A 13,401-nucleotide genomic window follows, 5' to 3' on the forward strand; every position below is an offset into this window, starting at 1 on the left:
TCCCTAGTGTGAGGAATACGAACTAGCTGCCATGCCTGACTTTTTAAAATGTGGGTTCTGGAAATCTAAGTCAGGTTCTCGTGCTTGCTAGGCAAATGCTGTCCTGGCAGAGCTACCCTCTTGACCCAACTATAACATATCTTTTGGGGAACATAAATCAACCCAAGATATTCCAATAGCCTTAGAGTCATGGAGGGCTAGGAGCTATGACATTTGCTTAACTTTTGTCACATGCGAGGGTCATTTGAAAAACCTCTCCTTAAAAAACGTTAACAATCCATAAATAGCACACACAAGCACATGCACACACACACACTGCCCCAAACAGCTTTGATGGTGAAAACATCACTGACAAAGCTATCATCCATTGGACAGGTCTCTGGAATCAGGCCACTTCAGTGTCCACCCTTTCCCCTTCCCCATTTTCCCCATGGAGATGCTATCTAAAAGATGCAAGGAAATTACTTTTATTATTGTGCCCAAAACAGTGAATGGTCCATAAAATATGGACTCTAAGTCTTTTTAAAAATCAGGATGTCAAGTTCATCTCCGAAGATCATGTTCCCTGTTAGCACTAAAGATGCTCACGGTGTGATTTGCTTTTTGGCATCAGAACGAACATTAGGCGATATGCCAACCTAGGTGTGCAAAGGCAGGAAAGGGTCAGGTTTTGATGATGCCCAGAACCTTCACCTTTCCTGGGGGCCAGTGACCCCATAGGCTTCATTCAGAGAGGTAAACGAGGGCTATGAACAGGAAGAGAAGCCCCAGGCACAGAAGCTCTGAAAGAGGAAAGTCAATGTATCATTCAACAGTAACATCTAGTCCAGAAGGGGCATTTATGTATCACAGCCCCACAACTGGAAAACAGGGAGACCTTGCTTCATCTCCAACAGGGAGAAAGTTTTCAGGGTTCACTGGGCTCAGCTGGCTAGAGGTGACCTTTCAAAGGGTCAGTGCCAATACAGGACCCACAGAGAGCCCTGTCATCTGCCAAATACATTTCAAGAAACCAGTCATCCCTATACCACCGACAACAGCACTTCCAAGTTAGTTCCCTTCATATTAAGGCAGGCAGATTTAACTCCTGCTTTGGGACACTGTTCTATCAGCCTGCAGAAAGTGATGGATGAAGAAGTCATGAGATTATTAGAAAGCGTTGCAGCTTCTTCAGGAACATACACACTGGCGGGCATTTCCCCAGGGAAAGCAGGCAGCCAGCGGACTCCAGAGCCCCAGGCTCTGCCTGGCCCTCAGACAACTCCCTTTGTTTCCTGCCGGTCCGTGACCCTACCTTGTTTCCCTTTGGTTTTTAACATTCGAGTCCAGGAAGTTGAGGTCGCACAGCTCAGCCTCGCATCAGACCCCCCAAAAGAAAGAATGCCCGCCATTGTTGTGGAATCATCTCAAATGAGAAACAGCCGCCCTGTCTCTTGCCTAACCCACAGCTCAAATCACACACACATGGAAGAGAAGACAAGCGTGAAGGGCTATGGAAAACACCCTCCCTGGCCTCCCAGAGAACCCACAGGTGTGCTGTGTATAGGGCAGGGGGGCACCTTGTAGGTGCCAGGGATCCGGATGTCAGCCAACAGATGTACGGTCCTGCAGACACTTCCCTTATAGGCGTGGAATTCTGGGCAGTGTCTGCCTTCAGACACACTGGTTTTCTTTCCTTCAGCAAGCTGGGACAAAGGAACCTCTTAAGAGTACTTCTCCCAGAGGGCAGCGACAACATGTGCCTTAAAAAAAACAAGTCCATAGTTGGGCATGGTGGTGCACGCCTATAATCCCAGCCCCTCCCTCACCCCCCACCCCCCAGAGGTGAAGACAGGAAGACTGAGTATGAGGCCAGCCTGGGCTATGTATAGTGTATTTCAGGCCAGTCACAGGTACACAGGAAGATTTGTTTCAAAAAAATTAAAGAGCCACCAGGGAGATGGCTCAGTCAGTGTTTGCTGTTCAGGCATGGGCATCTAAGTTTGGGTCCCTGGTTCCCCCTTTTTAAAAAACAAACAAAAAACCAAACAACCTAGATACAGGGCTATGCTTCAGCTTGGAGAGATGCTTCAGCCATTAAGAATGCTTGCTGTTCTTGCAGGGGACCTGGGCTCAGATCTTTCAACCCACATCTGGTGAATCACAACCACCTGTAGCTGCATGTTAAATACACACAGCATCACACATACATACAAGCAACCACACAGACACAGAAAGTAAAAGTCGGAATACACGTCTCTTAAAAGGCTAGGCACAGTGGCCCACACTGTGGCATGCCTCTGCTGTCCAGGCAGATGGGAGGCTCCCTGGAGCTTTCTAGCTCAAGCAGTGAGCTCAGCGTTCAGCGAGTGACGCCACCTCAGAAACTTAGGTGGAGAGCCTTAGAGGAAGACACCTGACGTAACCTCCACAAGCACGCACACACATGCGCCCACATGCATGCATGCAGACACAAAGAAATAAAGGAAGCGGCGTGTGGACCGGCCAGCATATAGTCAGAGAGCAGAGCAGAGAGGCAGGCAGTGAAGCTTAAAAAGAAAACCATATCCTTTTCAGGAGAGCAAGTGGTCTCCAACCTGATGGCAGTTTAGCATGGCCCAGTCTTTTCCTAGTGGGCTAGAGCTCCCTGGGAACGTTGTCAGTAGCCAAGGTGTCTATGGGTTCCCCTTTAAAGTACCTGGTTCCTATTCACAGGGCATCAGTTCAGAGGCTTCCTTGGACATCAGATATGGGGAACTTGTCCCCTGCATTTCCAGGTCCATAAGATTTAAGCACCTAGCCAGCCACAAGAACCTACCTGTACCTCTCTTGGGTTGTTTGACCTTAGGGAGCTCCTGGCATGCTATCTGCAGTGCACTTGAACACAGTCACACTCTGATCCCAAAGCAGGTTTGCCAATAATCTTATTCTTTTCAGTCCTTTGCCTCCCAAGACTTCCTAAAGACACCCAGTGTCTTGAGTCTTGATTGAGAAATAACTGCCACCCTGAGACCTCCTTTCTCTTCGTGAAAGGAAAGCCAACTGTGAGCCTGACATATCGACCCCAGACAAACCCAACTTAATGGGGATGTACAGGCACGAAGGATGAGCCGTCAAGAGCAAATACGGGGTTGGCAGTGGTTCAGTTACTTAAGAGCATCCCATGCCAGTGCAAAGACAGAAGCGACTGTGCGTGGCGGCGGGAATGAGGAATTAAGGGTTACAAGAATGGAGCTGAAGCCATGACTTTATCCAAAGTGGAAAATCCTCCTGTCTCCACTTCCCTTTGAAGGCCAGCCATGCATGCCAAACTATTAACCTTTCACTTCCTGGAGGCCATGCCAGGCTACTTGAACCAGAAACCAAGTGCAAGCAGTGTGCGTCCAAGTTCCAAACACTCAGCAAGTACACAGCACCCCCCAACCCCCCTCCCAGCGATTCTACACTCCAACTCACCCCGCAGTGAGACAAAATGAGACTTCGCTGTCTGCAATGCTGGAAAATCACGGAACACGCTGATGCCCCCAGGCTACCATTCTTGGAGTTGATTTTTCTCCAGCATGCCCATTTGATTGGTATCATTCATTCATTCAACATTCCCCAAACTGTGACCTTAGGCTTGTGGTGCCCACAGAGCACAGGCTCAGCATACTGGACCCATCACCATGACAACGACGAACACAACAGAAGTGAACCCCCTCTCAGTGACAAGCCACTCACCCTGAACACAGTCCCAGTACCCTCAGGTGCTGGCACTCAGCTAACAAGGACAAGATGGAAGCAAGCATGATACGGAGCAGCTGAGCAGCCTCACTAAGGAGAGAAAAGAAGCTTCCAGATCCTTCCACAGCACCCTGCCTCGTTCTCCCTACAGGATGAACTAAGCCACAGAAGGCTTCAATGCACCCTGATCAATCCTACTCAGCCCGGAAAAAAAATGGGTCAGAACCAGACTTTCAGAGATTCTATCGAGAATATTTTTTATTATACAGGTACCATACACACAACAATTATTTAAGGAGCACGGTCAGGCACGGAGGCTCAATCCCAGTCTGCACTGTCACCCACACAAACTAAACTCTACCCTCTTCTGGTTCAGCCCGCAGGAATGAGATGGATATTGCTTCCTAAGCAGCTCCAGTTAAATAATACTTGACCAGCCAAGAGAAAAGCCCAGCTTCATCTTCCAACTCAACACCTACTGTGTGCGTTCGAATAAAATCTAGAGGGGCTACGTGACCCGTCACCATTAAAAGTTAATATTAAAATCGAATCCCATTTCTCAAAAAAGTCATAAGTATTTACAGATCCCATTAAATTATGCATAAATAAAATCTGTACACTCAACAGTTTCTCAACACGGAGCCTCCTCGGGGACTCGGTGGAGGGGATGACAGGCGCCGCTGCGTGCCTACCCTCTTCAAGTTTACGTGGAAAAAAAATCAAGATATGAAATAAATATGCAAATAAAGCTACTATACCTTAAAGGAACAGATCATTTAAAAAAATTTCTACTATCTAAAGAATTTTAAACTTTCAATATTTTTTTAAGAGAGGAAGGAAACAGGAAACAAACAGTAGGCTTTGCTTTAAAGTTCCTTAAAAACAGGAGACCCTTTTTATTGACCAAGAGGCTGGAAGCCTGTCACATAACCACTGGTTAAGTAGCTGCTAAAACATCTGACCTTTGCCCCCTACCAGAAGGTGTGATCGCTGAGGAGGTGGGGAAAGCTAGATAAATACTAAATTTTTTTTTTAGATAAATATTTTAGTGGACGTAAGAGCCAGCCATTAACACTGAAAAAGAAATAAGTTATGATTGATTGAACCCTTTATCTGACTCCCAGGCACCTGCTTTGTCAGCAGCTAAGCGTGGAGTTCTTACAAAAGGGTTCTAAAACTCATAGCACCTTTCAGAGAGGGAACGGATTTCCAAAAAATCACAAATGTTTAATGAATAAAAGAACCAAACCAAGTGGCTTCGGGGTAGCATGTCCAGGGTTAAATGGAAAAGTCACAAAGGCTCCAAGAGGGCAGGTCCAGAATGAGGCGGGTGGAAACCGTGGAAACCGGGTCGCCCACAGACTGGATGCTTGCTTCCCAAGCTGCCCCAGTGGAGGGGGCCTGGGTCCTCTACTTCCGGTCTCTGGCCTCCGCGCACCCACTTTACTTCCGGTGCTTTTCCATTTTCTCCATTGTCTTGTTGGAGTCCGCCGGACTCTGGTCTCCCGGGTTCATGTAGGACTTGTCGATGGAGACGAGGGCCTCCTTAATGTAATTCTGCAGCGCAGACACCGCCGCGCAGATGGCCTGGCTGCCAAAGCCATGAGTTATCAGGCTGAAATGAGACAAACAGTTTTGTATGTTCGTCTCCAAGACCGGGGTGGGTCTGCTGTTCCCGTTGGGTGTTCGATCTTGATGGAGGAGATCAGTGAATTCCTTGCACACTTGCCTGTGAACACAGTTGGTGAATGTTACCCAGCCCTTGACAGAATAAATCCCCACTCCCAGCCCCAGCCCCGGATCCTATTAGGATAAAGCTCAGAAATGGGAACTTAGCATTTCTGAGACAGTCTCCAAAGATGGAGGTGAGCCTCGAACCTACTATATACCCAAGAGTGCCTTTGGATTTATCACTGTCTCTACCACCCCAGTGCAAGATCACAGGTATTCACTTCTACTCCTGGGATAGGCAGCACTGAGGACCAAATGTGCCACTTTGCATGTAGGCTAGGCAAGCACTCTACCAAGTAAGACAGCCCCACCCCCAAGAAACCAACCAACACTAAACCCTTGAGCACCATGCCCCTGTGCTTAGCACCTGTCCTGTGCCAGGCCAGGGATTAAGGGCTTTCCAGACACTATCTCATTTAATCTCTAATGCAATGAGAAAAGATGTGTGGGTTAAGTCCGACCACCTGGTCAAGGTCAAGAGGATCAGTCTATGTAGCCCAGGCTGGCCTTGGAACTCTGTAGCTGATGACTCTCAACTTCACGACCCAAAGGCTGGCGTTACAGGGATATACCACTGTACTTGGCTTTCATGCGTAGCTGAGGAGGTTGGCCTAGCATCACATACTAGGCAAACCCTGCTAACTGAGCTACGAAAATTCTTGCACATGCCCCAAGGGAATAATCAGGGTGCTGTGAGCTGAGTTAGCAGGCCCCACGCCACCTGGGATGGAGCAGCTCCCTCCTCTAAACGCTACTAGAGGTTGCTGCTGACGCTGCAAAGCTCTGGTCGTTGCCAACTACAGAAGCTTTCAGGTTGAGCCTCAGGGTCTGTACAGGCCAAATACTCACTGTGCAGCCAACAGCATACTCTTCCTAGCGGCCATCTCATTCCGTCCCCCAAGATGCGGTCTTGTTAAATAATCAGCCACGGCTTTGCTGGGGAACTCAGCTTCGCAGACATAGGCAAAGTCCCGAGCCAGGTGGACGGCTTCACCTGCAAGAGCAGCAAGTTTAGAGGCTAGAGCGGCCGCGGTCAACAGGGTGACTCTGTTTTCTATGGGGTGCTTTGACCCATTGATCTGTTTTTCTTAATTGCCCACCTATGGACACATGCCCGAGTGCATGCTACAGCATGGGTTTGAGGTCAGAGGTCAGCCTTCAGGAAGAGGCTCTATTGTTTTGAGACAGGGTCTCTTAGTGTCTGCCATGCTTCAAAAAGTGGTGGTGGTGGTGGGGGGAATCTAACATCTTTTCTTTCCCTAGTCCCTCAGCTTCGAAGACAGGGTTTCTCTGGCTATCCTGGAACTCACTCTGTAGACCAGGCTGGCCTTGAACTCACCTTGATCGGCCTGCTTCTGTCTCCTGAGTGTTGGGATTAAAGGCGTATGCCACCACAGCCTGCCTTGGTTATCTAGAATTTTGCTTTCAAAACTGGGTGTCTCTCACTCACCACATAGCCCTGACCAGCCTGCGACTTGCTCTCTAACTCAGTAAAGAAAAGAGAAAAGAAATCAAATTCCGGGAAGGTGAAGGCAGGGGCTCTGGAGCTGACGTTCACTGTAGGCTACCCAGCCAGCTTGAGGCAGGAGGCTCAGTCTCAAGACAAAAAATAAGAAGCCAGTACAGCCCTGTACCACGCCTGGCAACTTTGGCACTCAGGACGCTGAGGTTCAAGGCTGAGATGGGACTCAGGTGGAGCTGTCCTGAGGTCCTGGGTTTAACCAGCAATACTCAGCCCAGGTCCAATTTTAGGGGTTTCTAGAGCAGGGACGGGGGTGGGATGGGGGCAATCTGGCTTCAGGGCTCCAGACTGTGGAGAGGCCTGAGGTGAGTCAGAATCCAGGTGCCAGTGTTGAGACACCTACTTTCTTATTTAAACTTCCCAGAGTGGCTAGTGAGGAAGGCTGGAGCAGCTTAGTAAGAGCACCGATCCCATATTCCATGCCAGACAGCTGCTCTCAGTCAGGCCTTTCTGCTTGCCCTGACCTCCAAAGGCACAGTGAAAAGGCATGGGGGGATTCTGCCAAGCCCCTTTCAGCGCAAGTCACGCCATGCGACAAGGAAAATAAAGTGTTCAGAGACAGCTCCGCCCTGGAGAGCTGGCTTTTCCTGGCCATCCTCAGTCTTAAGCCAGCCAGCACCGGGCAGGCTAACAACAGAGGGGCCCGGGGGGGCCTGGGGGAGGCACTTGTGTCCAGGCCCACCTTCCTGGCTTCGGTAACAATGTGCTCCTTGCTTTTTTAAAAAAGTATTTACTTTCCTTTTAAAGGCTAAGCATGGCATTCTTGGCTACCTTCCAGACTGAGGGGACGGGTCTCCATTCAAAACCTGGACTGACACAGCTGTGACCTCAGGAGTAGAGAAAGGAGCTCATTTGTGGGCCGTGGGTTTCATTTTTTTTTAAACCGCCCCCCCCCTTGATGGAAGGAAAGAAATGGCGAATTAAGCCAGTGCCCATTGTGTACACTGGGCAGGATTCTGATCAACCACAACTAGAAAAACATATCAGCAAAACAGCAATTCTGACTCCTTATGGATCCATCCGGGATGGACCGCACCTTTCAAAAGCTAGCTCACTTCACAGGGAGTTTGCCAACTCCTGTCTGATTTCATAGGTTCAGAAAAAGAAAAGCTTTGGTAACATGAGGTTTACTGAGTGAAGTCAGCAGAAAGGAAAGGACAAGCCACACGGACCTTCCACGAGGGACGTGAGGAGAGTGACGTGGGCAGCTTTCCGTCTCCCAGCTGGAAGGTTCAACCCGATCTTGTCCAACTTCTCCCTCAAGGACCGGCCTCCATTTTTGGATTTTGCTCTGCGAGGAAAAAGAAAGTTAGCTACTTTCAAAACAATCAAAGGAACAAAAACAAACAAACCAGACTTTCCCCCCTAAGAATCTCAGAATCCACTAGTAGGGGTGCAGAAAAATCTTCACTCAGGACTCTAGCAGTAAACTCCCTGGGGGACCAAACACTAGAAGCCGCCCTCCCTCCGCTCCGTGCAGCTGCTGCCTCTTAACCCCAACCAAATGATAACCTGTTACTGCTGTTTTAGCACCTTCTGCATTTGGCACTTTCAAAAAGAAGATACACACTAAAAAGCTCTCTTACACAGATTAGAATTCAGTGTTAAGATATATAAGTTACATAAATGTTAAAAATACCTCCAGGCCCTCGTACATATGCACCTTCAACTACCCAACCCCCAGGGGGCCCTGAACAAGTATCACCTTCTGAGCACGCCTCCCAGGAGTGAAGCATTTAGGCATTCCGGTGGTGACAGTCGCCTCTGTACCTCAGCCACTGTGACTTTGTACTTAGATGTGGAACTAAGCAGGGACAGTCTTCCAGGGACAGAGCAGAAGACCTCGCTGGGGTTCATGACCGCTCCAACCAGGTCCTTCTGGCAGGGGAGGCCCAAAGGGTTCTTGGTCATTGAAATGGGTCCTGTGGGGGACAGAATAGGTTTGCCTTGAGAACCGGATGGGACAGAGAGACCTTATCAAAAAGGGCAAACCAGAGCTGAGGTCCGCCTTCAGAAAACTCCACACAGGGAACTACATATTGCAAGAGGCTTTTAAAAGCCTCAAAGACTGGAATCTGAAATCACGAGTTAACACCTCCAGACCTTAATTAGTAAAGATTCCATGCACAGAGTTGTCCCCATCCCCCACCCCACCCCAAATCCTGACCCCCACCGTAATCTGTTTAATTAAAGCATTTGCTTTCAGGGAAAACGCCTCCATGGGGAAAAAAAGGCATCCCCCACCCCCACCCCTCCAAGATGAACAAACTGAAACCACTGGGTTTAGGGATGGGTTTAGATCATGGCCTGCCCCCTCAGTGCAGCTGACACCAGGGAATTCAGAAATACAAATTAGCCAGATCTGCTTAGGTCAACTCAGAAACTGTTTCTTTTCAGGTGTTTCTCTCCAAACCTCTCCCAACTTACTAATACAGTTCACAATCTCAAGACCATAACTACCTGCAATTTAGGATGATTCCATTCTCCCTCAGAAAGACTGCTCCCCGTCAGTGTGTAACCTAATCAAGAGCCACCCACTCACTGTAATCCGATTTCCCCAATCCCCTCCCTATCAACCCCCGAGGTCTGTCCTTATTGAGGCAGCACATTAGGAGAAGCCTATTAAGTAGTGTCGGAATTAAGAGCCTCTCCAATAGCTGTACTCGACAGAAGTAACGTCTCTTCTATGCCAGCAAGAAGGCTCAGCAGTGCAAAGTGCCTGCTGCCAAGCCTGACTCCCGAGTTCAGTCTCTGGAACCCACATAGTGGAGAGCAAAAACCGACTTCGGCAGGTTGGATTTTGACCCTCATAATAAATGTACCTCTAAAAAGTAAAATTAGGCCAATTTGTTCAACAATAAAAACTTACAGGATCAGAAAACTAAGTAAGGTACCGTTTGTATTTTTTTCCTTGTTTTTTAGGTTAAATTACTGTTTCCCACCTGTAATGCCAACACTAGGGGGAGGCTGAGCCAGGAGGCTTACAATGTGTTCAAGGCCACCCGGCCACCGTAGGGGGGGGGGGGAAATCTTTTAAAATTTACAGCTCCCCAGAGCTCTTTTCGGTCAGGTCTTTTCGTTCAAGCATGGTCTTCTTTCTGTAGTCGTCGTCATCAGACCCCTTCCTCACTAGATGAGCCATGTTGGCCACTTAATAAATACCCCAACCTTGCAGAAAAGGGGCAGCTTCACTGGTCAGAGCCACGTGTTAGACACAAGAGTCAATGTTTACCTTTGCGAATGACAGTCTGATCGTGTAGAAGCAGGTGCGGGTCGTCCACATTCTGGGGGAAAATGACAGTTTAAGTTTGGAGGAAGGTGGAAAGACTGGAGGACAAGGTAAGGCAGAACCGCCCCCCCCCCCAGCTTCCCGTCCCCGCTGCTCACCTGTACCTCTTCTATGGGGTGAGCCATGTCGTGCAGCCCCAGGTTCTCAGCCAGGCCGGCGGCTTCCAGGGCATGCGCGTGAGGCAGCAGCAGATCGGAACGGCGGTAGGCTTCCCGCCGGGCACTCACCGAGCTCCCCTCCAGCCCTGAAATATGGGGCAGGAGGCCTGCAGAGCGGCTGTGGTGCGAGGCCAGGCTAGAGCCCTCCTGACTCTGTCGACCGGGCCAGGCCTGTTGCTGGCTGCCGGTGGCCGCAGGCTGGTGTAAGGGGTTGATGGCGGCAGCGTAAGCCTCTCCCAGGTGCGAGTAGTGGTCAGCGGACTGCGAGTACGCCAGTTGCTGGTAGGGCGGCGGGAAGTAAGGAGGCGGCTGGTACTCTGCAACCCCGGTGTGCGAGAGAGGCGGCGCGGGACTGTAGAGATGCTGTCCGGCAGAGGAGAGGTGCGGGATGCGAGGGTTGCCATTACTGCTCGAGTCGTGGCGATCCTGGGAGAGAAACAGCAGAAACCCGGTTAGTACGAAACCCTGCTACAGCGAACAGGCAAGCCAGGAGAGCGGCACCCACGCGCCTCGCCAAGCTCGCCCCACCCGTCTCGACCCGTCCCTGAGCCCGAGAGCCCCCGGGGACAATGAGCTCCAGGGACTTCGTTGTGAGCCATCGGTCTAAGACCTGAGGGAACGAATCCTCTGGCGAAGGCTCCCGCTCTGCGTCGCTTGGAGGTGCCAAGGGCGCGTTCCGGGCCACAGTCCGGTCACCCGTGCCCCAGGGGATCGGCGTGCGGCGACCTCGGCGCACAGAGCCCTGGTTCAACAACCCTCCTCCCATGTCGCCGCGGCGCGCAAAGAGCAATCGGCGGCGCGGTAATGCGCAACGCCGACGAAGGGCGCGTTTCCTCCGCCCTAAGGATCATCCCCCTCGCACTCCCTTAAGAGGCGTGAGCGCAGCGGAAGTAACACACTCAGGTAAGGCCTGATAGGTAAAGTCGTCCGGAGAGACTCGGCAGCCGACACGCGGGACCGGAGCTGAGATCCTTGCTAACCAAGCCCGTGCCTTCTGCGCCTTAGGAAGTGAGGTCTTCCAGCCCAGCCACGGTCAAGGTTCTCACACATCCCGGTGAAGAGAAGGAATGAAAAGACTCTGCCAAACTAGGCAACCTTTGCCTGCGCACGTCCCCTCGCCCGAAGGCGGTCAGACTTAATTCCTAAAAGATGTGTCTTCATCAGTCCCAGGGGTCAGAAGGGTAGCAGGGACACAGGAGCGGGGCACTGTCGCCCCCTAGCGGAAGCGCCCGGGCATGCACGCAGTGGCGAGCCCCTCGAGGTCGTGCGAGCGCGCTGCCCTCCAGCAGCCTGGCCGCCCGGGCTCTCCTCTCCACGCTCCCCGGTGCTCACCTCGCGCCGCCTGAATCTTCTTCCTCTTCCCGCTCGCCGCCTCCCTCCCTCCTACTCTCCGAAACTCTAGCACAACCTGTCCGACAAGCTAGAGTACTCGCGGGCGCTCCAGGCCCCATCTGGCCTCACCCCCACCCCACAGTCCCCAACCCCCACTTCTCTTGAAAACCAGGCTGCAGTTGGACTTTTTTTTTCCTTTCCCGAGGAGGTAGCGGGGCAGGTGACAAGCCTTCCTTGGAGAAGACTCCGCAAAGGTGTCGCTGGCAGGGAAGCCTCCGTGGACACCGGACAGACTTCGTGGGAAAAAGCCACGTCTGAGAGTCGGAGACGGACGCTCTTCGGGGAAAACGGAAAGGAGGGCCGTGCGCTTCGTAGGAACCCACTGTTGAGCTCTGTGGGTGGGTCTGCCACGCTCTCGCCAGGCCTTGTCCCCGAGGGACAAGACCAGATTCAACAAGGGGCCCAGGAGAAGGCCGAGGACTGGCCCTCATCCCTCCGGAAGGTGAGGGCTCCGCGCGAACGTCCCCAGCCTCGGCCGGTGGCCCTGGGACGCCGCTCCGGCCGGCAGGGCTATGTTCCCTATTGGCACCCCCCGATCCCCGCTCACCTCGCAATCCTCTTCATACTTGACATTATCTGTTAATTTCCACAACATGGCGTCCGGCGTCCCCCAAAATAGTCGCCAGTTAAATCCAGGCTCCCCCCACCCCCCGAGCGGTAAATCCACAATCGGGGTCACGGTGGCCAGGCGTCTGCCGCCGCCCCCGCCGCGCGCTCGCGGGCCTCGCTGTCCCAGTCACTGGACGCGCATCGGTAGCTGTGCACGTAGATGTGGTCGCCGTGGGTGTGTAGAGGCCGCAGCCGTGGACCGGAGAAGCCTCACCCTCACAGTGTGTCCAGGCGATAGCCGGGGGACCCGAACGCCTTAATGAGAAGGAAATTATCATAACTCCTCCCCGGGGGACGGCACGGAGGCCCAGGCGCCGGGCGGGGCAGCCCCCAGCCAGTCCCTGCCTAGCTCCGCCCCGCACCCTGCCTAGCGTCTTGCAGGGCCCGGCGTCGCGAGGGGCTTGCAGGGGCATCAGTGGGCGGTCCCTGACAACCGCAGACCCGCCAAGCTTGGGCACCCGAACGCGGCTTCCTTTGCCAGCCAGCCCGCTTGCACACCTGAGATTGGCAGAGCTGACAGCTGGGATTTCCCCACCTCAAGAACTTTCCTCCATCCTTCTAAAGATGGAAGTCACTTGAGAGTTGAAGACGCCCCATTCCGGGTTGTCTCAACTTCTGGGGTTCCCTGACACCTCGCCCCAGCCGTTCCGACAGACACTTAAGGATTGGGCTGAGAAGCAGCTGAAGCTCCAGTGTTCCCTAGTGTCTCCCCCTCTTCCCCTTTTCCTGGGTACTTTACTGTCCTGCCCACTAAGGGAAGGGAGGGGAGGGATTCTGAGAAGGAGCCCGCTCCCCCAGTTCCAAAGAGGAAACTCACGCTAATACCTGCTAAGAATAAATCGGACAACGGCGTGCCGCCACTGTCGCCCGAAGCTGTATCTGGCTGCGGGCTGCGGCTCGAGAAGACCCGAGCTCCCCCGCCCAGGCCCATCCCTGCTGCGATGCCCAGCCCTGCGGAGTGCCGGTTCTGCAGCTGGCACGGGTGAGCCATTCAGAAG

General features: G+C 52.2%; 1 protein-coding gene across 2 annotated transcripts; it reads right to left on the minus strand.

Moving 5' to 3' along the window:
• Positions 1 to 3,933: 3,933 nt before the first annotated feature.
• Positions 3,934 to 12,632, minus strand: Tfap2c (transcription factor AP-2 gamma). 2 transcript variants are annotated; one of them, XM_028769724.1, is made up of 7 exons: positions 12,342 to 12,632; positions 10,343 to 10,828; positions 10,188 to 10,239; positions 8,661 to 8,877; positions 8,128 to 8,246; positions 6,283 to 6,427; positions 3,934 to 5,431 (listed from the first exon to the last, which is right to left on the minus strand). In XM_028769724.1, the coding sequence occupies exons 1-7, from the start codon at positions 12,387 to 12,389 to the stop codon at positions 5,146 to 5,148; spliced, it is 1,353 nt and encodes a 450-aa protein (XP_028625557.1). In that variant the 5' UTR covers positions 12,390 to 12,632; the 3' UTR covers positions 3,934 to 5,145. The 2 variants fall into 2 exon arrangements, with proteins under 2 accessions (XP_028625557.1, XP_028625556.1); XM_028769723.1 differs by lacking the exon at positions 12,342 to 12,632 and adding an exon at positions 11,013 to 11,237.
• Between the last annotated feature and the right edge of the window lie 769 nt (positions 12,633 to 13,401).

The sequence above is a fragment of the Grammomys surdaster genome, unplaced genomic scaffold (assembly GCF_004785775.1).
Source record: "Grammomys surdaster isolate TR1022 unplaced genomic scaffold, NIH_TR_1.0 193, whole genome shotgun sequence".
NCBI lineage: Eukaryota > Metazoa > Chordata > Mammalia > Rodentia > Muridae > Grammomys > Grammomys surdaster.

Coding starts and splice junctions, on each gene's coding strand:
- Tfap2c (XM_028769723.1), bottom strand. CDS start 11,168: ATGGGAGGAGGGTTGTTGAACCAGGGCTCTGTGCGCCGAGGTCGCCGC. Junction 10,240..10,342: donor ACCCCATAGAAGAGGTACAG/GTGAGCAGCGGG, acceptor ATTTTCCCCCAG/AATGTGGACGACCCGCACCT. Junction 8,247..8,660: donor CTGGGAGGCGTGCTCAGAAG/GTGATACTTGTT, acceptor TTTTCCTCGCAG/AGCAAAATCCAAAAATGGAG.